The 23,577-nt window shown below is 50.5% G+C and overlaps 1 protein-coding gene across 1 annotated transcript in view; it reads right to left on the bottom strand.

The window, feature by feature from the left end:
• Positions 1 to 1,669: 1,669 nt before the first annotated feature.
• clasrp (CLK4-associating serine/arginine rich protein) overlaps positions 1,670 to 23,577 on the bottom strand; it is a 56,879-nt gene continuing 34,971 nt past the window's right edge. Inside the window, exons 14-19 of the mRNA XM_078241085.1 lie at positions 17,700 to 17,957; positions 14,369 to 14,572; positions 12,800 to 12,839; positions 6,149 to 6,209; positions 4,565 to 4,623; positions 1,670 to 1,783 (exon numbers count right to left, since the gene is read on the bottom strand). Coding sequence (XP_078097211.1) covers positions 1,670 to 1,783; positions 4,565 to 4,623; positions 6,149 to 6,209; positions 12,800 to 12,839; positions 14,369 to 14,572; positions 17,700 to 17,957 — 736 coding nt within the window. The remainder of the gene's footprint in view (positions 1,784 to 4,564; positions 4,624 to 6,148; positions 6,210 to 12,799; positions 12,840 to 14,368; positions 14,573 to 17,699; positions 17,958 to 23,577) is intronic.

Here is a 23,577-nt window from a genome sequence, read left to right as displayed (position 1 = left end):
TCTCTGCTTCCACCACCAACTTGGCAGCGAATTCCAGACACCCAACACCCTCTGCGTAAAAAACTACTTCTTCATTTTCCCTCTACACCGCCTGCCACTTACCTCAAATCTATATTTATCCTGTTATTTATTTATTAGTGTCACAAGTAAGGCTTACATTAACATGGCAATGAAGTTACTGTGAAAATCCCCTAGTCGCCACACTCCGGCGCCTGTTCGGGTACACTGAGGGAGAATTTAGCACGGCCAATGTACCCTCAACCAGCACATCTTTCAGACTGTGGGAGGAAACCTACGCAGACACGGGGAGAAAGTGCAGACTCCGCACAGACAGTGACACGAGCCGGGAATCGAACCCAGGTCCCCTGGCGCTGTGAGGCAGCAGTGCTAACCCACTGTGCCGCCCTGGTTCTAGAATTCTCCGCCAAGGGAAACAACTTGATCCTGTCCACTCTATCTCTTCCCCTCGTCACTTGGCACACCTCCGTCAAGTCATCACCCCCTCAGCCTTCTTCGCTCCAAGAAAAATATCTGCAGCCTAGCCAATCTCTGCTCACCGCTACACTTTTCCAACTCTGGCAACAAATCATCTGGTGTTGAAAAGAGCTGTCAGTCAGTCCGGCAGCCCCCGGAGAGAGGGAGCTGGTGACAAGTCTGACACGTGGAGCTCAATCGAAGTGAGCCTCCGTCTTTCCGAATGAATCACTTGACACTTTCCTCAGTGTCACAAGGGTTGTCCCCACCGAGCACGGCACAAATCCGCCAGTCCCACCTTGCGTCTTCTTCTTGTCTTTGTTTTCCGGTTCCCCTCGACTTCCTCTCCCCTTCTCACCCCACCCTCCGCTTGTGATCTACCAGCCCCCTTGTCTCTGGCTGCCACACACAATATCCCCCTCGATCTCCCCACTCACCCCAGCCGACCCTGCTACCTACTCAATCATCTTTTTTTTTTCCTTAAATGCTGATGTGGGTTCTGGGCTGGGCCAGGGTTTGTTCCCCTATTTCCCGATCGCCTCAGCCCTTGGACCGAGCGGATTGCTGGGCTATTTAAGAGCACGGTGGTTAGCACCGCTGCCTCACAGCGCGAGGGACTCGGGTTCAATTCCAGGCTTGGGTTGCGTGGAGTTGGCACGTTCTCCCCCGTGTCTGCGTGGGTTTCCTCCGGGTGCTCCGGTTTCCTCCCACAGTCCGAAAGGTGTGCGGGTTAGGTGGATTGGCCGTGCTAAATTGCCCCTTAGTGTTAGGGGGATGAGCAGGGTAAACGCGTGGGGTTACGGGGGGATAGGGTGGGATTGTTGTCGGTGGGCCAAATGGCCTCTTTCGGCACTGTGGGGGATTCTATGATTCTACAACATGGTCCAGCAGAACAGGTCCAACATGGCACTAAAGTCCAACATTCCCTCTGCTTCCTTCCTGTACTTGCTGATCTTTTAGGATTCGCCTCGAAGGATACTTTTCCCAGGGTGGAAGTGTCAACTACAAGGGGGGGGTGGCACGGGTTCAAGGTGAGAGGGGGCAAGTTTAAGGGAGGTATGCGGGGGAAGTTTTTCCAGAGAGTGATGGGTGCCTGAAACCCGCTGCCAGAGGCATCTGGACGGGCACACGAGTAGGGAGAGAACAGAGGAATACGGACCGAGTAAGGATAGAAGGTTTTTTCTCTACGTTTAGTTCAGGCATCATGATTGGTACAGACCTGGAGGGCCGAAGGGCCTGTTCCTGTGCTGTACTTTTCTTTGATCTTTGATGCCCTCATCCCGCTGCCCCACAGCATTCTGCAATCTCCCTACAGATAAGGTAAGCGGGAATGAATGGGAACAGGAATTTAAATATTATGAGATTCCCCCATGAGGCACAGCTGCACAGCGACGCGGGGGGGACGGGGACCCTGATCTAGACTAAGCGCTACCCACATGGGATGAAATGAAAAAGACACAACCCTTTAAATACCAGCCAATCAAGTAAACCAAGATGCCTAATGGAATGTTTGCTTCCTTTCAGTCTTTAAAGAGCCTTCGCCTGACCTGTCTGCGTTCAGCTCTGGGCACCGCATCTCAGGAAAACAGGCAACGCTTTCGGAAGGAACTCCATCGCAGATTAATAGGAACTAGAGTCAGGATAGGCCCTTCGGCCCATTGAGTCTGCTCCACCGCTCATTTTGATCATGGCTGACCATCAAATTCAATATCCCCCTTCCCCCCTCATATCCCTTTAGCCCCAAGAGCTATATCTAATTTCTTCTTGAAATCACACAACGTTTTGGCCTCAGCTACTTTCTGTGGGAGTGAATTCCACACATTCACCACCGTCTGGGTGAAGACATTTCTCCTCACCTCAGTTCTAAAAGGTTGACCCCTTATCCTCAAACTATGACCCCTAGTTCTGGACTCCCCCCACCATCGGGAACATTCTTTCTGAATCCACCCTGTCTAACCCTGTTAGAATTTTATAAGTTTCTATGAGATTCCTCTCTCACTCTTCTAAACTCCAGTGAATACAATCCTAACCGACTTAGTCTCTCCTCATATGACAGACCTGCCATCCCAGGAATCAGCCTGGTAAACCTTCGCTGTGCTCCCTCTATAGCAAGGACATCCTTCCTCAGATAAGGAGACTAAAACTGCACACAATACTCCAGGTGTGGCCTCACCAACGCCCTGTACAATTGCAGCAAAACATCTCTATCCCGATACTCAAATCCTCTCGCTAGAATACAATGGCTTAAAGGGTTGAATCACAAGAACAGGTTACATCAGCTTGGCTTGTGCTGCCACTGTTGAGAAAGGTTGAAGGGACCACAAGACACTGGAGCAAAATGGGGCCATTCGGCCCATCGCATCTGTTTCGTCATTCGACCATGGGTGATAAGTTTCTCAACCCCATTCTCCCGCCTCTTCCCCGTAACCTTTGATCCCCTTACCAATGAAGAACCTATCTCTGTCTTAAACACACTCAATGACCTGGCTCCTCTGTGGCAATGAATTCCACAGATTCACCACCCTCTGGCTGAGGAAATTCCTCCTCATCTCGGTTCTAAAGGGTCGTCCCTTTACTCTGAGGCTGTGCCCTCGGATCCCAGTCTCTCCGACTAATGGGAACATCTTCCCCACGTCCACTCTATCCAGGCCTTTTAGCATTCTGTAAGTTTCAATGAGATAGAATCATGGAATCCCTACAGTGCAGAAGGAGGCCATTTGGCCCATCGAGTTGGCACCAACAACAATCCCACCCAGGCCCTATTCCCATAACCCCATGCATTTACCCTAACTCGTCCCCCTGACACTAAGGGGCAATTTAACACGGCCAATCCACCTAACCCACACATCTTTGGACTAAGAGAGGAAACCAGAGCACTCGGAGGAAACGCACGCAGACACGGGGAGAACGTGCAAACTCCACACAGACAATGACCCTAGCCGGGAATTGAACCCGGGTCCCCGGCGCAGTGAAGCAGCAGTGCTAACCACTGTGCTACCGTGCCGCCCATTCCCCCCCCCTCATCCTTCTAAACTCCATCGAGTGCAGACCCAGAGTCCTCTAACGCTCCTCATACGTCAAACCTTTCACCCCTGGGACGAGCGAAGCACTGCGTTTAAAACCACCATGGGATTAAATCCAGCCCAATACGCCAGACGCTGTTTGCTGCGGTTGGTGAATCCAGCAGAGGGAGCGCACGGCGACATTGGCGCCAGGCGCTAATCCACACAAACCGAAACGGAAACCGGGAAGTCACCGTCCGGAAAAGCGGGAGGCGGAAGATCAACTATAATTTTCAAGCAAAAATGGAAAATGCTGGAAAATCTCAGCCGGTCTGTGGAGAGAGAATAGATGTGGAGATGCCGGCGTTGGACAGGGGTGGACTCAGTAAGAAGTCTCACAACCACCAGGTTAAAGTCCAACAGGTTCATTTGGAATCACGAGCTTTCGGAGCTCTTCCGCTCTGACGATGGGTCAACCAGATTCGAAACGTTGGCTCTATTCTCTCTCAGTAAGAAGTCTCACAACACCAGGTTAGCGTCCAACAGGTTCATTTGGAGTCACGAGCTTTCGGAGCGCTGCTCCTTCACCAGGTGAGTGGAGAGGTAGGTTCACAAACATGGCATATATAGACCGAGCACAATTGCAAGATGATTAGATTCTTCACATGCCAATCTATCATTATCTTGTAATTGTGTCTGTGTCTATATACGCCGTGTTTCTGAACCTACCTCCCCACTCACCTGATGAAGGAGCAGCGCTCCGAAAGCTCGTGATTCCAAATAAACCTGTTGGACTCTAACCTGGTGTTGTGAGACTTCTTCCTGAGAGAGAATAGAGCCAACGTTTCGAATCTGGTTGACCCTTCGTCAGAATGGAAGGGCTTTTAAAATTTCCAAGATTGTGATTGATAATTTTTGTTCTCTCTCGATTAGCTAAGGGTTTCATGGAACTAAGGCAGGTTGATTGGAATCGAACTATACCGAATAGTGGGGTGCAATAGACTAAAGGGGCTGAATGGCCTCTTATTCCAGTGCTTCCCTCATCAGCATCGTTACTGCACGTGTCCCGAGCCTTGGTGATGCCTTACCTGTCGCTCCTGTTCTTGTTGGAGCTGTTTCTCCTGCGCAGCTTTCTTATCAGCTTTAACTGGGCGACAAAAAAAAAGAAAGAAATTTTACTTTTCCTCACACGTTTGTCTGAAGCAGACCCGAGTATTCCCGTCCCCCCACGCAACCTATTCAGACCTGTGTCCCCCATCTGCTGGCTCCCTCCTCTCCAGACTTCTACAGCCAATCAGGACTGCACGCTGTTCCACAGACTCCCCACTGGAGGCACCGCAGGGTACAGAGTACGCCTGTTACTCCGTAGTTAGTTACTCGGCCGTCCCTATTCAGGGTCACGTGAGCGTCATTTGGGTGGCGCTATCAGGAGGGCAACTTGTATCTGTGGGCTGGGCGGCATTTATATGGCAGCCTTTGTGGCCACTGGATGTCACAAAGTGCTTAACAGCCAGTGAAGTGTAATCTCATGCACAGCAAGATCCCACAAGAAGCAATGAGATAATGCGATGTTGGTGGAAGGATAAATATAATCCAGAACAGGGGAAACTTCCCTGATCTTCTTCAAAACAGTGGCCATGGGATCTTTAATATCCACCTGCACAAGCAGCTGGACCGCGGGTTAACACGTGACAGATGACATGTTTGACACACGCTGCTGCACTGCCGTTTCAGTGTAGATTTCAGTGTTAAAGCAACCGTGTGAGTTTATATTAACAATGAAGTTGCAGAGCTCTGTAACTAACCCCGTGCGGTACCTGTCCTGGGAGTGTTTGATGGGGACAGTAGAGAGGGAGCTTTACTCTGTATCTAACCCCGTGCTGTACCTGTCCTGGGAGTGTTTGATGGGGACAGTGTAGAGGGAGCTTTACTCTGTATCTAACCCCGTGCTGTACCTGTCCTGGGAGTGTTTGATGGGGACAGTGTAGAGGGAGCTTTACTCTGTATCTAACCCCGTGTTGCACCTGTCCTGGGAGTGTTTGATGGGGGACAGTGTAGAGGGAGCTTTACTCTGTATCTAACCCCGTGCTGTACCTGTCCTGGGAGTGTTTGATGGGGGCAGTGTAGAGGGAGCTTTACTCTGTATCTAACCCCGTGCTGTACCTGTCCTGGGAGTGTTTGATGGGGGACAGTGTAGAGGGAGCTTTACTCTGCATCCAACCCTGTGCTGTACCTGTTCTGGGAGTGTTTGATGGGGACAGTGGAGAGGGAGCTTTACTCTGTATCTAACCCCGTGCTGTATCTGTCCTGGGAGTGTTTGATGGGGGACAGTGTAGAGGGAGCTTTACTCTGTATCTAACCCCGTGCTGTACCTGTCCTGGGAGTGTTTGATGGGGGACAGTGTAGAGGGAGCTTTACTCTGTATCTAACCCCGTGCTGTACCTGTCCTGGGAGTGTTTGATGGGGGACAGTGTAGAGGGAGCTTTACTCTGTATCTAACCCCGTGCTGTACCTGTCCTGGGAGTGTTTGATCGGGGACAGTGTAGAGGGAGCTTTACTATTATTTATGCAACACAGATTTGCTACTGGCACCAACACACTTTGAATGGCAGAAAATTGACAAAAAATATTCCTCAGGGACAAGATATAGAAAGCAGGACATATATCCTTACATTGTTTATTCAGCGCCTTCTGCATGCGGAGTTTCAGCTTCTCCTGTGGTGTTAGCTTGGGCTGAAAGAGAAAAAGGTGACATTTGTTCGGGGCTAATATACCCTGGGGTTAGACAGTATGAAATCCCTCAGCGTCACCTCGCGAGGACAGCACAGAACGGGACTCGTGCTCAGTCCTGGAAGCTCTGGCTGCCTTGTCGACAGCGAACCAGCCGGCCTGTGGGGGAGGAAGACCGCGACGCAGCCCGAGTGGGGCTTACATTTACAGTGCCACCATTTCAATTTACATGTTAGGGCTTCTCCGCAACCTAGAGGAATGCAACCATAAGATGAGGGTTTATTCACACACAATACATGCAGCAACGCTTCGATACCGTCAGGAGAAATCGGATTCCCAGTTCTCGGCAACATGGTACGGGAGGGTTGGAAAAGCGGGGCACAAAGCACCGCTGGAGGGCAGCGCCAATCCAGCCCCTGTATCACAGCACCAAAACAACACACACTACTGAGGCAGAGACTGCCCATCCCAGCACCAGGTCAAGTCTTCTGTTTAATACTTCAGCCATTCAAGTAATTAGCACATGCTACCCCCTGGGCATCTCAACCGAAGAACATGACACAGTGGGTTAGCACTGCTGCCTCACAGCGCCAGGGACCCGGGTTCAATTCCGGCCTTGGGTCACTGTCTGTGCGGAGTCCACACGTTCTCCCCGTGTCTGCGTGGGTTTCCTCCGGGTGCTCCGGTTTCCTCCCACACTCCAGAGATGTGCGGGTTAGGTGGATTGGCCATGCTAGATTGCCCCTTAGTGTCCAAAGATGTGCGGGTTAGGTGGATTGGCCATGCTAGATTGCCCCTTAGTGTCCAAAGATGTGCGGGTTAGGTGGATTGGCCATACTAAATTGCCTCTTAGTGTCCAAAGATGTGCAGGTTAGGTGGATTGGCCATACTAAATTGCCCCTTAGTGTCCAAAGATGTGCGGGTTAGGTGGATTGGCCATACTAAATTGCCCCTTAGTGTCCAAAGATGTGCGGGTTAGGTGGATTGGCCATGCTAAATTGTCCCTTAGTGTCAGGGGGATTAGCAGGGTAAATATGTGGGGTTATGGGGATAGGGCCTGGGTGGGATTGTCAGTGCAGGCTCGATGGGCTGAAAGGCCTCCTCCTGCACTGTAGGGATTCTATGATTCTTCCAAGAAGAGTAATTGTGAGCACCTTGTTGCAATTTTACTGCTGGACATTAAGACAGTTTCCCCAAGACTCAGTCAGGCTGACGTCCAACAGATAAAACAACCAGTTTGGCATTCTAACCTTTGGGGAGCAATTGTCATTTAAATCTGCCAGAACGCACACTGTCTGTCAGGCTTGGGACGCTGGATCAGCCCAAACTCTCCCAGTGAGGCCACTCATGTGAAGAGGTCACCAGTTAGGGAGCAGTGAACAGGGGTGAGCTTCGCTCAGGTAACAGTAACAAGAAGAGGCAGAACAGAACAAGGGGAAATTAAATACATCTTACAACCTGGGCCTTTGGGGTCAGGCGGAAAGTTTCAGGACAGCTTCAATATAACAAAATATTCAGCTCCCCCAATTTCCTCCCCCACTGAGTCTGCAGGCTTGCTGCTGTCATTTCTGTAATAATTACAGCCACTAGTAAGCTTGACACTCTTGTTAGCACTGGCATCTAAATCAGAAGGTCGAGTTTTTCCCCACCTCAGAGCACAATAGAATCAGACGTTTACAGCATGGAAACAGGCCCTTCGGCCCAACTTGTCCATGCTACCCTTTTTTTAAAACCCCTAAGCTATTCCCAATTGCCCGCATTTGGCCCAAATCCCTCTATACCCATCGTACCCATGTAACTGTCTAAACGCTTTTTAAAAGACAAAATTGTACCCGCCTCAACTACTGCCTCTGGCAGCTTGTTCCAGGCACTCACCACCCTCTGTGTGAAAAAATTGCCCCTCTGGACACTTTTGTATCTCTCCCCTCAAACCTATGCCCTCTAGTTTTAGACTCCCCTACCTTCGGGAAAAGATATTGACTATCGAGCTGATCGGTGCCCCTCATTATTTTATAGACCTCTAAGATCACCCCTCAGCCTCCTATGCTCCAGAGAAAAAAGTCCCAGTCAATCCAGCCTCTCCTTATAACCCAAACCATCAAGTCCCGGTAGCATCCTAGTAAATCTTTTCTGCACTCTTTCTGGTTTAATAATATCCTTTCTATAATAGGGTGACCAGAACTGTACACAATCCAGTTCTGCTCACCCTATTACAGAAAGGATATTATGAAATATTATTAAAGATTATTATATTAATTTCCACTTAGAAAGGAAGCTAGAACTAGAGGGCACAGCCTCAAAATAAAGGGGGGGTTGGTTTAGGACAGAGTTGAGGAGGAACTTCTTCTCTCAGAGGGTGGTGAATCTCTGGAATTCTCTGCCCACTGAAGTGGTGGAGGCTACCTCGTTGAATATGTTTAAATCACGGATAGATGGATTCCTGATCGGTAAGGGAATTAGGGGTTATAGGGATCAGGCGGGTAAGTGGAACTGATCCACTTCAGATCAGCCATGATCTTATTGAATGGCGGGGCAGGCTCGAGGGGCTAGATGGCCTACTCCTGCTCCTATTTCTTATGTTCTTAGAGACTTGCATTTATATAGCACCTTTCACAACTCCACGGAGCTCCAAAATGCTTCACAGCCAATAAAGTTCGATTTGGGGTGTTGGTAAGAATGGTGGCAGCCAACTTGCAGACAGCGGCCTCCCACAAACGGCAGCGTGGCCACGGCACAATCGTCTGTCTTAGCGGAGTGACAGGAACATCGGCGACAACCTCCCCGCTCCTCCTCCAGAGCCTGCCACGGGATCCTGTACACCGAGTGGTAGATGGGGCCTCGATTCAATGCGTTACCCAGTGCTCCCTGCGAGCGGAGGTCAGCTGAGGTTAAATGTCTTTGGGTTGGGACTCAAACCTACGACATTCTGACGTCGAGGCTGACACTTCCTTCCAACACTGCGCGGAGATCTAAACCATATTGGCAAGTTCAGAAAAGATCCTTTGGTGCTGTTCTTGGAGCTCCCACAGTACCCTGACTAACATCGGTCTCGCGTCCATACACTGGTTATTTTCTCATTGCAATGCGCACAAACTCTGTCACATTCACCCTGCACAAGAACAGTGACTGCACTTAAAAAGTTAGTTCGTTTGTCCGGCAGCTGTGAAGCGCTTGGCTACAGAGGAGCAGGAGTAGGCCATTCAGCCCCTCGAGCCCACTCTGCCATTTAATACGATCATGGCTGATCTCGTCTTGCCCTCAACTCCACTTTCCTGCCAGTCCTCCATCACCCTTCAACCCCATGACTAATTAAATATCCGTCCATCTCCTCCTCAATGTCCAAACCTGATGGCCTACATCCTAAGGTCTTAAAAGAAGTGGCGTTGGAGATAGTGGATCCATTGGTTATCATATTTCCCTGGATGTGGATAAGGTTCCAGTGGATTGGAAAAATGCTCATGTTTATTAGCCTTATTCAAAAAGGTAGGGGAGGCAGAAAGTGGGAAACTACAGACCAATTAGTTTAACATCTGTTGTTGAGAAATTGTTAGGATCCATTGTTAAGGAAGTGATAACAAGGCATTTGGAAAGTCAAAACACAATATCAAGAGGCGGGTACAATTTTGTCTTTTAAAAAGCATTTAGACAGTTACATGGGTACAATGGGTATAGAGGGATGTGGGCCAAACGCGGGCAATTGGGACTAGTTTAGTGGTTTAACAAAAAAAGGGCGGCATGAACAAGTTGGGCCAAAGGGCCTGTTTCCATGCTGTAAACCTCTATGAGTCAGCGTGGTTTTGCGGAGGGTAAATTGTGTCTGACAACATAGTTACTCTCTGGCTGGTTTAATACATTCGTAGGAACTAGAACTAGACCCTTGGACAGTATGACAAAGTACAACGGGGGGGGGGGTTACGAGGATGGGGTTGATGTTTGAAGGGGCTCCCCGGGAGGGTCTGTCTGTATTTGCAGGGGTTTTCACTTAGCACAGACGAGTGTGAAAAATACTCTAAAGTGGTTGCTTTTCGGAGCGCAGGGCTGACGTCTGGTCTACCCGATACATGGTCAAAGTGAACGTGTAAATGCCCTGTCCTCTCCGAAGGCTGAACTTGGCACGGGGAATCACAGCAGGCTGAAAGTTTGTGCTCCACCCTGCCTTTTTACTGTTCTAATCCCTCAGAATATTCGAAAAACTGCTCCGACAATCTGAGGAAGGATGTCCTTGCCATAGAGGGAGTGCAGCGAAGGTTTACCAGGCTGATTCCTGGGGCGGCAGGTCTGTCATATGAGGAGAGACTAAGTCGGTTAGGATTATATTCACTGGAGTTTAGAAGAGTGAGAGGGGATCTCGTAGAAACTTATAAAATTCTAGCAGGGTTAGACAGGGTAGATTCAGAAAGAATGTTCCCGATGGTGGGGGGAGTCCAGAACTAGGGGTCACAGTTTGAGGATAAGGGGTAAACCTTTTAGAACTGAGGTGAGGAGAAATGTCTTCACCCAGAGGGTGGTGAATGTGTGGAATTCACTCCTACAGAAAGTAGTTGAGGCCAAAACGTTGTGTGATTTCAAGAAGAAGTTAGATATCGGTCTTGGGGCTAAAGGGATCGAGGGATATGGGGGGGAAAGGGGGGAATCAGGATATTGAATTCGATGATCAGCCGTGATCAAGATGAACGGCAGAGCAGACTTGAAGGGCCGAATGGCCTCCTCCTGCTTCTATTCCAATCAACTCTTGGATTCTTATCGGACCTGGGTGGGATACTCTTGTTGGGAGAGTCGGTGCAGACGCGAGGGGCCGAATGGCCTCCTCCAGCACTGTAAGGATTTTATGCTGATACTATGATTCTCACCCTGCTCCCTTCCTTCTCCCTGGATGGTGTTAACTCCTCGTGGGGGTGCCACCCAAACAGATTTGGCCCCTTCCTGGCAAGCTGCTCGAAGCACTTCCTCATACGCGAGGCAGGCGGTGTGGGGGGGGGGGGCTGCTCGACCGTGGAAGCTGAACTCTCGGCTTGCTGGTCACATGCGTGCACAGGAGCCACTCCGTGGTGAGCAGAGATACACTGGGTGCAGTGACTGCTGGGTGGTATCTGAAAGTGGTGCCCACCCATTGTTCAGCCAGCACTGACTGACAATGGGACACGGGGCGGGCGGGGGGGGAGAGGAGACGGGACCGGGGGGCGGGAGGGATTCCAGGCCAGTGTGATGCTGGGAAACACCTAATTTAGGAGTAAAGTTTATCAGAATAGGACTAATGCATGTTGCGTTCTGGCACCGTGGTCCAGTCAGTTAAAACTCTACTGATGCTCATGTTTAGCTGGCATTTTTGGCGGCACGGTGGCACAGCGGTTAGCACTGCTGCCTCACAGCGCCGGGGACCTGGGTTCGATTCCGGCCTCGGGTCACTGTCTGTGCGGAGTCTGCACGTTCTCCCCGTGTGGGTTTCCTCCCACAGTCCAAACATCTGCAGGTTAGGTGGATTGGCCATGCTAAATTGCCCCTTAGTGTCAGGGTGATTAGCAGGGTAAATACATGGGGTTACGGGGATAGGGCCTGGCTGGGATTGTGGTGGGTGCAGACTCGATGGGCTGAATGGCCTCCTTCTGCCCTTATGGATTCGATGATTCTATATACAAGCATCTCTTTTTTTTTATACATTCGTGGGACACGGGCGTCGCTGGCTGGGCCAGCATTTATTGCCCATCCCTAGTTACCTGAGGGCAGTTGAGAGTCAACCACATTGCTGTGGTTCTGGAGTCACATGTAGGCCAGACCAGGTAAGGACGGCAGATTTCCTTCCCTAAAGGACATTAGTGAACCAGATGGGTTTTTCCGACAATGGTTTCATGGTCATCAGTAGATTCTTAACTCCAGATAATTTTTTACTGAATTCAAATTGCGCCATTTACCATGGCGGGATTCGAACCCGGGTCCCCAGAGCTGAGTTTCTGGATTAATAGTCTGGCGATAAGACCACTAAGGCCATCACCTCCCCTTAAATATACAAGATGGCTGACACAGAGTGGAGAAACACTTCCGAAACTCACTCCACAGTGCCCCTGGTGGCTAGAAACGGCATCGTGACAGTTGACATAGCAAAAATGAATGGAAAGTGTGACATGTCAAGTTAAAGGTTGAGCGAAAAATTGTATCCAGTGGAAGTGGTCATCTCCACAAACAGACGACAGCTGGCAAAGTGGATAATGTAAAAGAAAAACCTGTAACAAATTCTAACAAACCCATATAAAATACATCCGCAGTATGGTTATAGCATTCACAATATCACAGGAGAGAGAAAATGTTAGAACTGTCAAGGCCCGTCGCTTTGGCAAGTTGAATTTTAGCACAATTTGGGGAAAGGGGGGGGGGAAAGAGGGAACGCTTTTGGAACTCATCGAAATGGAACGGTTTCGGGGTGAGGTGAGCCCAAACTGATAGGCGTTCGGCTTAGTTACCCGATCACACTGCCTCAAGGACAATTTCAGGACAGAGACTAAAAAGTTGCTGAAAGACTACTTGAGGCTGCGTAAGTGTTTCTGTGAGGTTTTCAGAGGGGCTGTGTTTAACGGAGGTGAGGTAAAATTCTTACTGACTTTGGCAGCTCCGGACTCTTTACCCACAGCAGTGTCACACCTGGAAAGAGAGAGAGAAAGAGAGGGAGTACAGTGCGTCTCGGACAGCACGACACGATTAAACCAGCGTCTCGCTGCTGCTCACCACCTGGCGTGAAATCATAGAATCCCGACGGGGCAGAAGGAGGCCATTCAGCCCATTGGGTCAGCACCAACTCCCTTACCCAGGCCCTAGCCCCGTAACCCCACATATTTACCCCGCTAATCTATATATCTTGGGACACTCGGGGACAATTTAGCATGGCCAATCCACATAACCTGCACATCTGGGGGCGTGGCACAGTGGGTTAGCGCTGTTGCCTCACAGTGCCAGGGACCCGGGTTCGATTCCCGGCTTGGGTCACGGTCTGTGTGGAGTCTGCACGTTCTCCCCGTGTCTGCGTGGGTTTCCTCTGGGTGAACAAAGAACAGTACAGCACAGGAAACAGGCCCTTCGGCCCTCCAAGCCTGCGCCGCTCATTGGTCCAACTAGACCATTCGTTTGTATCCCTCCATTCCCAGAATGCTCATGTGACCATCCAGGTAAGTCTTAAACGATGCCAGCGTGTCTGCCTCCACCACCCTACTTGGCAGCGCATTCCAGGCCCCCACCACCCTCTGTGTAAAAAACGTCCCTCTGATATCCGGGTGCTCCGGTTTCCTCCCACAGTCCGAAAGACGTGCTGGTTAGGTGGATTGGCCGTGTTAAATTCTCCCTCAGTGGCGGAGTGTGGCGACTAGGGGATTTTCACAGTAACTTCATTGCAGTGTGAATGTAAGCCGACTTTTCCTAATAAATAAACTTTAACTTTACCCAGGTGCTATCCCCATAAACCCATGTATTTATCCCACTAACCCATACATCTTGAGAGACTAAGGGGGCAATTTGGCATGGTCAATCCACCTAACCTGCACATCTGGGGGCGTGGCACAGTGGTTAGCACTGCTGCCTCACAGTGCCAGAGACCCGGGTTCGATTCCCGGCTTGGGTCACTGTCTGTGCGGAATCTGCACGTTCGCCCCCGTGTCTGCGTGGGTTTCCTCCGGGTGCTCCGGTTTCCCCTCTCAGTCTGAAAGACGTGCTGGTTAGGGTGCATTGGCCGTGCTAAAATCTCCCACAGTGTACCCGAACAGGAGTGTGGCGACTAGGGGATTTTCACAGTCACTTCATCGGAGTGTTAATGTAAGCCTACTTGTGACACTAATAAATAAACTTTAAAAAAATAGGTGTCAAAATAACGAGGCACTCAGCTACCCTCCAGCGACACGGTGGCACAGTAGGTTAGCACTGCTGCCTCTCAGTGTCGGGGATCTGGGTTCGATTCCCGGCTTGGGTCACTGTCTGTGCGGAGTCTGCACGTTCTCCCTGTGTCTGCGTGGGTTTCCTCCGGGTGCTCCGGTTTCCTCCCACAGTCCGAAAGACGTGCTGGTTAGGGTCCATTGGCCGTGCTGAGAGAGTTGGTGCAGACACGATGGGCCGAATGGCCTCTTAGGGACTCTGTGATTCAGGCGCCTAAAACCCAGTCACGAGTGGTTCCGAATCGTGCTTACTTTTTCAGTTTTTCGCCCATGGCGGGGGAAGCAGCCACTTTGCCCAGGCTCTCTTTGACGGGAGACAGGGACTTGCTTTGGCTCTGGGAGCCGCTCAGACTGTCGCTGCTGCTCCGACTGCTGCTGTCCCGGCGCCGACTCGAGCTATAGCCGGTCCTGCTGCTCCGCCGGTAACGGTCATCCGAGCGCGAGTGACTCCTCGACCTTAAACAGGAAGGGAAGACGCTTTAACAACACAAAGCCAAGGACATACCCCTGCCCCACCGAGCACTTCCTCGCTGTTCTGGAACCTTCTCCCCACCTTCTCCTGAAGGAGCTGGAGATTGTTGGGCACTGAACCAGATCACTGGCACCCCACAGAGTGGCTCCGAATCTGGCCACTTGGCACAACTGGACAGTGCCAGCATTAATGCACCATACCAACCTCTTTCCTCTACCTTCTTCTAAAGTTTATTTATTTATTAGTCATAAGTAAGGCTCACATTAACACTGCAATGGAGTTAGACACATTGACCCAAACAGGCGCTGGACTGTGGCGACTAGGGGAATTTCACAGTAACTTCATTGCAGTGTTAATGTAAGCCTTGTGACTAATAAATAAACTTTACTTTTCACAGTAGAAGTAAGTTAAAGTTTATTTATTAATCACAAGTCGGCTTACATTAACACTGCAATGAAGTTACTGTGAAAATCCCCCAGTCGTCACACTCTGGCGACTGTTTGGGTTACACTGAGGGAGAATTTAGCATGGCCAATGCACCCTAACCAGCACGTCTTTCGGACTGTGGGAGGAAACCGGAGCACCCGGAGGAAACCCACGCAGAGAACGTGCAGACTCCGCACAGACAGTGACCCAAGCCGGGAATCGAACCCGGGTCCCTGGCGCTGAGAGGCAGCAGTGCTAACCACTGTGCCACCGTGTCGCCCAAAAGACTCCTTCTCCGGACACAGTCAGGTAATTTTGCAACTCCCCGTCAGGGAATTGGACCCCAGTCTCCCGCCTGCCAAGCGGGGATACTAACCACTTCAGTAACGAGGAAGTGCAAGTCTTTTCTCCCTCATTTGTTTCGCTAGATTCTCTATTTCATTCTCTGAGCCACTGCCATATTTGAGAATCAAAGCCTGGCCATCTCGTCACCTGAACTTGCCAATCAGCAGCTGCTTGTGGTAACACGTCACCAGTGCACCCAACAGAGGGATCTCGGGGTACTTATTCACACAACCCTGAAGTCAGCAGAACAGGTGAATAGGATAGTTAAGAAAGCATGTGGGGCACTTGCTTTTATCAATTGTGGCAGAGTACAAGAACAAGGAGGTAATATTGGAGCTGCCTGGGATGGAACATTTAAGTTATGAAGAGAGGTTGGATAGGCTTGGGTTATTTTCTTTGGAGCAGAGAAGACTGAGGGGCGATCTGATCGAAGTGTTCAAGATTACGAGGGGCAAGGACAAGGATTGGGAGCAGCTGTTCCCCTTGGTTGGAGGGTCAGTTACGAGGGGACACAAGTTAAAAGCGAGGGGTGGGAGGTTTAGGGGGGATTTGAGGAAAAACCTTTTTTTTTACTCAGAGGGTGGTGAGGGTCTGGAATGCGCTGCCCGGGAGGGTGGTGGAGGCGGGATGCCTCACATCCTTTAAAAAGTACCTGGATGAGTACTTGACACATCATAACATTCAAGGCTATGGGCCAAGTGCTGGCAAGTGGGATTAGGTGGGCAGGTCGGGGCATTTCATGCATCGGTGCAGACTCGATGGGCCGAAGGGCCTCTTCTGCGCTGTAGTAATCTGTGATTCTGTACAGAACACTGGTTAGGCCACAGCTGGAGTACTGTGTGCAGTTCCGGTCACCTCACTATAGGAAGGATGTGATTGCACGAGAGGAGGCACAGAGGAGGTTCCCCAGGATGTTGCCTGGGATGGAGCGTTTGAGCTATAAGGAGAGACTGGATAGGCTTGGATTGTTTTCTCTGGAGCAGAGAAGGCTGAGGGGGGACATGATTGAGGTGTGTAAGATTATGAGGGATAGGGACAGGGCGAGTAGGGAGCAGCTGCTCCCCTTGATTGAGGGGTCAACCATGAGGGGGCAGAGTTTTCGGGTGAGGGGCAGGAGATTCAGAGGGGAATTTGAGAAAACATGTTTTCACTCAGAGTAGGAAGATTCTGGAATGATCTGCCTGGGAAGGTAGTGGGGGCCGGAGACCTCACAACCTTTCAAGTGTTTGGATGAAATATGAGAATATCATATTTGAAAATATCACAATTCAAAGACTTGGGCAGGTAGGTTCTTTACGCAGAGAGTGGTTGGGGTGTGGAATGGACTGCCTGCAGTGATAGTGGAGTCAGACACTTTAGGAACATTTAAGCGGTTTTTGGATAGGCACATGGAGCACACCAGGATGATAGGGAGTGGGATAGCTTGATCTTGGTTTCAGATAAAGCTCGGCAGAACATCGTGGGCCGAAGGGCCTGTTCTGTGCTGTACTGTTCTATGTTCTATGTTAAGTGCAGGAAAATGGGATCAGAGCGCCTCTAGTGGTAGATATTATCAGTATAGACTCGATGGACCGAAGGGCCTTTTCTGTGCTGTAAGACTCAATATCTTTCCTATTAAAGTTTATTTGTGTCACAAGTAAGGCTGACATTAACACTGCAATGAAGTTACTGTGAAAATCCCCTAGTTACCACATTCCGGTGCCTGTTCGGGTACACTGAGGGAGAATTTAGCATGGCCAACGCAACCTAACCAGCACATCTTTCAGACTGTGGGAGGAAACTGGAGCACCCGGAGGAAACCCACGCAGACACGGGGAGAATGGGCAGACTCCACACAGACAGTGACCCAAGCCGGGAATCGAACCCGGGTCCTTGGTGCTGTGAAGCAGCAGTGCTAACCACTGTGCCACCGTGCCGCCTCAACCTACAGTGCAGAAGGTGGCCATTTGGCCCATTGAGCCTGCCCCGACAACAATCCCACCCAGGTCCTATCCCCGTAACCCCATGTATTAACAGTATGAATCCCCCTGACACTAAGGGGCAATTTATCATGGCCAATCATCCCAACCCGCACATCTTTGGACCGTGGGAGGAAACCGGAGCACTCGGAGGAAACCCACGCAGACACGGGGAGAACGTGCAGACTCCACACAGACAGTGACCCAAGCTGGGAATCGAACCCGGGTCCCTGGCGCCGTGAGGCAGCAGCGCTAACCCGCTGTGCCACCGTGCCGTAGGGTCAACTCTCATCCTCCTTTTATTGCGAGCCACGGGCTGCTCGCTATACGCTGAGAGCGTCACCAATGGCTGCTTCGTCACCACGTCGTCCTGACAACTCACCTGGAGCGCCTGCCGCGACTGCGGGAGCTGATGTATCGCGTCCTGTCGGCCGAGCGAGACTGCGAACGGGAGCAGCGCCGTCCGTCCCGGGAGCCCCCTCTGCCGTATCGCCCGCGGGAGCCCGAGTAGTGCCTGTTGCGCGAGCGGGAACGTGAGCGGGAGCGCGAGTATCGACTCGACCGCCGGTGCCCGCGGGAACGGTGGCTGCGGGAGTTCGACCGAGATCGGGAGGACCGTGACGAGGACGAGGAACGATGCCTGAGGGAGTAAAGGAAGGAAAAAAAAAAACAGAAGAAAATAAAAATAAAATGAAAATCAACAGAATAAATTACATTGCAGTCTTCAGGTACTGAGAGCAATCGCGCTGCAAGTTTCTCAAACCCACTCGATCACACAATAACAAGCAGCAAAGGCCAGGACACCCGAGGGGAAACCCAGACTCCCTACCCTGGGATCAGAGTTTCAGTAACACCAGTAAAATACTGTGGATGCTGCAAAGCTGGAATGAAGACAGGAAAATGCTGGAAATACTCAGCAGGTCAGGCAGCATCTGTGGAGAAACAAACTGTTAACCCTTTGAGTGGATGACCTTCCAACAGAACTGGGAAAGTTAGAATTTAAATGGCTTCGAGCGAGGGTTAGCATTGCTGCCTCACAGCGCCAGGGACCCGGGCTCGATTCTGGCCTCAGGCGACTGTCTGTGTGGAGTTTGCACATGCTCCCCGTGTCTGCGTGGGTTTCCTCCGGGTGCTCTGGTTTCCTCCCACAGTCCAAAGATGTGCAGGTTAGGTGGATTGGCCATGCTAAATGGTCCCTTAGTGCCCAAAGATGTGCAGGTTATTTGGATTGGCCATGCTAAATTGACCTTTGGTGTCCAAAGATGTGTAGGTTAGGGGGATTGGCCATGCTAAATTAATGCTTAATATCCAAGGTTGTGCAGGTTATTTGGATTGGCCATGCTAAATTGCCCCTTAGTGTCCAATGATGTGTAGGTTAGGGGGATTGGCCATGCTAAATTGCCCCTTAGTGTCCAAAGATGTGTTGGTTAGGAGGATTAGCTCTGGTAAATGTGTGGGGTTACAGGGACAGGATGGGGATAGGGCCTGGGTAAGATGCTCTGTCAGAGTCGGTGCAGACTCGATAGACTGAATGGTCTCTTCTGTACTGTAGACATTCTATTGATTGTCTCTTCGTGTCCAAAGATAGTTTAAAGTTTTGTTTTAGTGTTTTAATTTTATTTATTAGTGTCACAAGTTAGGCTTACATTAACACTGCAATGAAGTTAGAGTGAAAATCCCCTAGTCGCCACACTCCGGTGCCTGTTTGGACACACTGAGGAAGAATTTAGCACCTAACCAGCACGTCTTTCAGACTGTGGGAGGAAACCGGAGCACCCGGAGGAAACCCATGCAGACACGGGGAGAACGCGCAGACTCCGCACAGACAGTGACCCAAGCCGGGAATCGAACCCGGGTCCCTGTTGCTGTGAGGCAGCAGTGCTAACCACTGTGCCGCCCGTGTCATCCACGGTGGATGTGTAGGTTAGGTGGGTTGGCCATGCTAAAATTGCCCCTTAGTGACCCAAGGTATGCAGGTTAGGGCAGAGATGGGACTGGGTGGGATGAGTCAGTGCAGACTCGATGGGCCAAATGGCCTCCTTCTAGCATTGTAAGGATTCTATGTAGGTAGAGGCTGTGGTTAAGAAGGCGTATGGAATACTGGCCTTCATCAATAGAGGAATTGAGTTTAGAAATCGGGAGATAATGCTGCAGCTGTATAGGACCCTGGTCAGACCCCACCTGGAGTACTGTGCCCAGTCCTGGTCACCTCATTACAGAAAGAATGTGGAAGCCATAGAACGGGTGCAGAGGAAATTTACGAGGATGTTGCCTGGATTAAGTGATATGCCTTATGAGGATAGGTTGAGAGAGCGAGGTCTATTCTCCTTGGAGAGGCGAAGGATGAGAGGTGACCTGATATAGGTGTATAAGATGTTGAGAGGTATTGATAAAGAGTGGATTCTCAGAGGCTTTTACCCAGGGCTGAAATGCTTGTCACGAGAGGCCACAGGTTTAGGGTGCTGGGGAGTAGGTACAGAGGAGATGTTAGGGGTAAGTTTTTCACTCAGAGGATGTTGGGCGCGTGGAATCGGCTGCCGGTAGTGGTGGTGGAAGCGGATTCGATTGAGTCTTTTAAGAGACTTTTGGATAGGTTCATGGAGGTGAGTAAGATAGAGGGTTATAGATGAGCCTAGAAGGTAAGGAAATTGTTCGGTGCAACTTGTGGGCCGAAGGGCCTGTTTGTGCTGTAGCTTTTCTATGTTCTATGATTCTAAGGGGTGGGTGAGAGGAAAGTGAAGGTTTGTGACAGGATGGAAGCCAGCTATCATAGCTTGAACTCTTTCCAGTTCTAATGAAAGCTCTTCGACTGGAATCATTAACTCGATTGTATCCGCTCCACAGATGCAGCCGGATCTGCTGAGTATTTCCAGAACTTTCTGTCTTTGCGACAGAGTCAGGTAGTTCCTGGGCCAGGTCATTTTGTTTGCCTTAAATCCACAACCTCAAAACTTAAAATCCAGTCAGTATCGAGTGGATCTTTGTATCGACGGTTAAACTGAAGCTTCTTCCGCTTGTTGTGGTTGCTAAGAAGGATGTCAAAGGTCCCCGCCATTCGTAAAAATAAAACCTTTCGGCTCTCCATCCCCAAATTTGAGTCCACCTACTCCGCCCCATCTCCTGGTCTCTCGCCCATCTCTCTTTGGCTTAACCCTGAATTAAATCGCAAACCACTCCCCTGATTTAGGCAGTTAATCCCTTTCTCAAACTTTCATCACACCCTCCTTTTAAACACCCACCCTCCCCCATCGACCCTTTACATTTCCTGCTGCATTAGCAACCTTCAGTTGCGCAGGACTCGGAATCATAGAATCCCTGCAGTGCAGAAGGAGGCCATTCGGCCCATCAAGTCTGCACCGACAACAATCCCACCCAGGCCCTATCCCCACAACCCAAGGCATTTACCCAGCTAATCTCCCTGACACTAAGGAGTAATTTAGCGTGGCCAATTCCCCCTGACCTGCACACCTTTCGGATTGTGGGAAGAAACTGGAGCACCCGGAGGAAACCCACGCAGACATAAGAACATAAGAAATAGGAGCAGGAGTTGGCCATCTGGCCCCTCGAGCCTGCCCCGCCATTCAATAAGATCATGGCTGATCTGAAGTGGATCAGTTCCACTTACCCGCCTGATCCCCATAACCCCTAATTCCCTTACCGATCAGGAATCCATCTATCCGTGATTTAAACATATCCAACGAGGTAGACTCCACCACTTCAGTGGGCAGAGAATTCCAGAGATTCACCACCCTCCGAGAGAAGTTCCTCCTCAACTCTGTCCTAAACTGACCCCCCCTTTATTTTGAGGCTATGCCCTCTAGTTCTAGCTTCCTTTCTAAGTGGAAAGAATCTCTCCACCTCTACCCTATCCAACCCCTTCATTATCTTATAGGTCTCTATAAGATCCCCCCTCAGCCTTCTAAATTCCAACGAGTACAAACCCAATCTGCTCAGTCTCTCCTCATAATCAACACCCCTCATCTCTGGTATCAACCTGGTGAACCTTCTCTGCACTCCCTCCAGACACGGGGAGAACATGCAGACTCCGCACAGACAGTGACCCAAAGCAGGAATCGAACCCGGGTCCCTGGGCGCTGTGAGGGTACATCAGTACCAACCACTGCGCCACCGTGCAGCCCCCACGCCCCTCATGCTTCTCTCGCTCTCTCTTGTGGGGGAATTCAGATTTACACAACATTTCAGAACAATTATAAGAGGCCTCTGATCATGCAGGTTTAGCTCAGTTGGTTCGATTGGCTGGTTAGTGATGCAGAGCAACGCTAACAGCGCGGGTTCAATTCCTGCACCGGCTAAGGTTATCCACGAAGGCTTTGCCCTCTCAACCGTGCTCCTTGCCCGAGGTGTGGCGACCCTCGGGTTAAATCACCACCAGTCAGCTCTTCCCCCCCCCTCAAAGGGGACAGCAGCCTATGGCCACCTGGGAATGTGGGGGCTTTACTTTTACCGATTAACTTTGGCACATCAGTGGACACCAACAGCCTCGTCACCAGCTCAGACTCGCAACTATCCAGAGTTGCATTGCACGTCACCCAACTGCACAACCAGACCCGTGTACCCGTCTTGCCCACTGTGTTTGCCCTCACTACCCGCCTCCCCACATTTGGCCCACTCTCCTGAAGTATCGCACTCACTGTTTGACCTGTTCACCCCTGCCCCTACCCCATCTTCCGCCATGGCAGGAGGCTTCCCGTCTCCCGCTACCCTCCTGGCAACGTAGTGTTTCATACCCCAGCCTGCTCTGTGGCAATGAACCAGGCAACTCCGTCTCACCCAGGCAGGTTGGCCGTGCATCAAGTGTTTTGTGCAGGGAAAGGAAGAATGTGCGGCAATATAACAGTTACAGTAAATGGCAGAACCCTTAGGAGTATTGATAGGCAGAGGGATCTGGGCGTACAGGTATACAGGTCACTGAAAGTGGCAACGCAGGTGGATAAGGTAGTCAAGGAGGCATACGGCATGCTTGCCTTCATCGGTCGGGGAATTGAGTATAAAAATTGGCAGGTCATGCTGCAGCTGTACAGAACCTTAGTTAGGCCTCATTTAGAATATTGTGTACAATTCTGATCGCCACACGACCAGAAGGATGTGGATGCTCTGGAGAGGGTACAGAAGAGGTTTACCAGGATGTTGTCTGGTATGGAGGGTATTAGCTATGAGGAGAGGTTGGAGAAACTCGGTTTGTTCTCAGTGGAACGACGGAGGTTGATGAGTGACCTAATAGAGGCTTACAAGATTATGAGGGGCATGGACAGAGTGGACAAAGAACAAAACAGCACAGGAACAGGCCCTTCGGCCCTCCAAGCCTGCACCGATCATGTGTTCCTAACTAGACCATCCGTTTGCATCCCTCTATTCCCAGTCTGTTCATGTGGCTATCTAGATAAGTCTTAAACGATCCCAGCGTGTCTGCCTCAATCACCTTGCTTGGCAGTGCATTCCAGGCCCCCACCAGCCTGTGTAAAATACGTCTCCCGCATATCTGTGTTGAACCTTGCCCCCCTTACCTTGAACTTGTGACCCCTTGTGTTTGTCATTTCTGACCTGGGAAAAAGTGTCCAACTGTTCACCCTATCTATGCCCTTCATAAGTTTATAAACTTCTATTAGGTTGCCCCCTCAACCTCCGTCTTTCCAAGGAGAACAACCATGGTTTACTCAATCTCTTGTCAGATGCTCCTTCCTAGGGTAGAAAAGTCAAGTACTCGGGGACATGGGTTTAAGGTGCGTGGGGAAAGGTTTTGAGGAGATGTGCGAGGCAAGTTTTGGTTTTACACAGAGGGTGGTGAATGTCCGGAACGTGCTGCCCGGGGAGGTGGTGGGAGCGGGTACGATAGCGGCATTTAAGGGGCAACTAGACGAATACATGAATAGGATAAGAATGGAAGGATGTGGACTCTAAGTGTATACGGTTTTAGCTTAGGCAGACATCATGATCGGCGCAGACTTGGAGGGCAGAAGGGCCTGTTCCTGCGCTGTGCTGTTCTTTGTATAACAAGGAGCAAAGAGACAAGCTTGCTGTGTGATGGTCATGATAACACATCTGCACCTCAAGTGTCTGAGAGTCACATAGGCGAGGATCAGGAAGGTTTGGAACCACATATATAGAGTCATACAGGGATCCACCTTGCCCTGAATAGATGTGCTAATCGAACAACTGATAGGCAATTTGGTACTTATGCAGCGAAGGAGACACATTATACTCAACCTCCTGACCCATACTTGTATGAGTTTGAAGCAAAT

The sequence above is a fragment of the Mustelus asterias genome, chromosome 24, assembly GCF_964213995.1.
Source record: "Mustelus asterias chromosome 24, sMusAst1.hap1.1, whole genome shotgun sequence".
NCBI lineage: Eukaryota > Metazoa > Chordata > Chondrichthyes > Carcharhiniformes > Triakidae > Mustelus > Mustelus asterias.
Note: the sequence above shows the minus strand (reverse complement) of the source record. Positions and strands in the feature narration are given on the sequence as shown.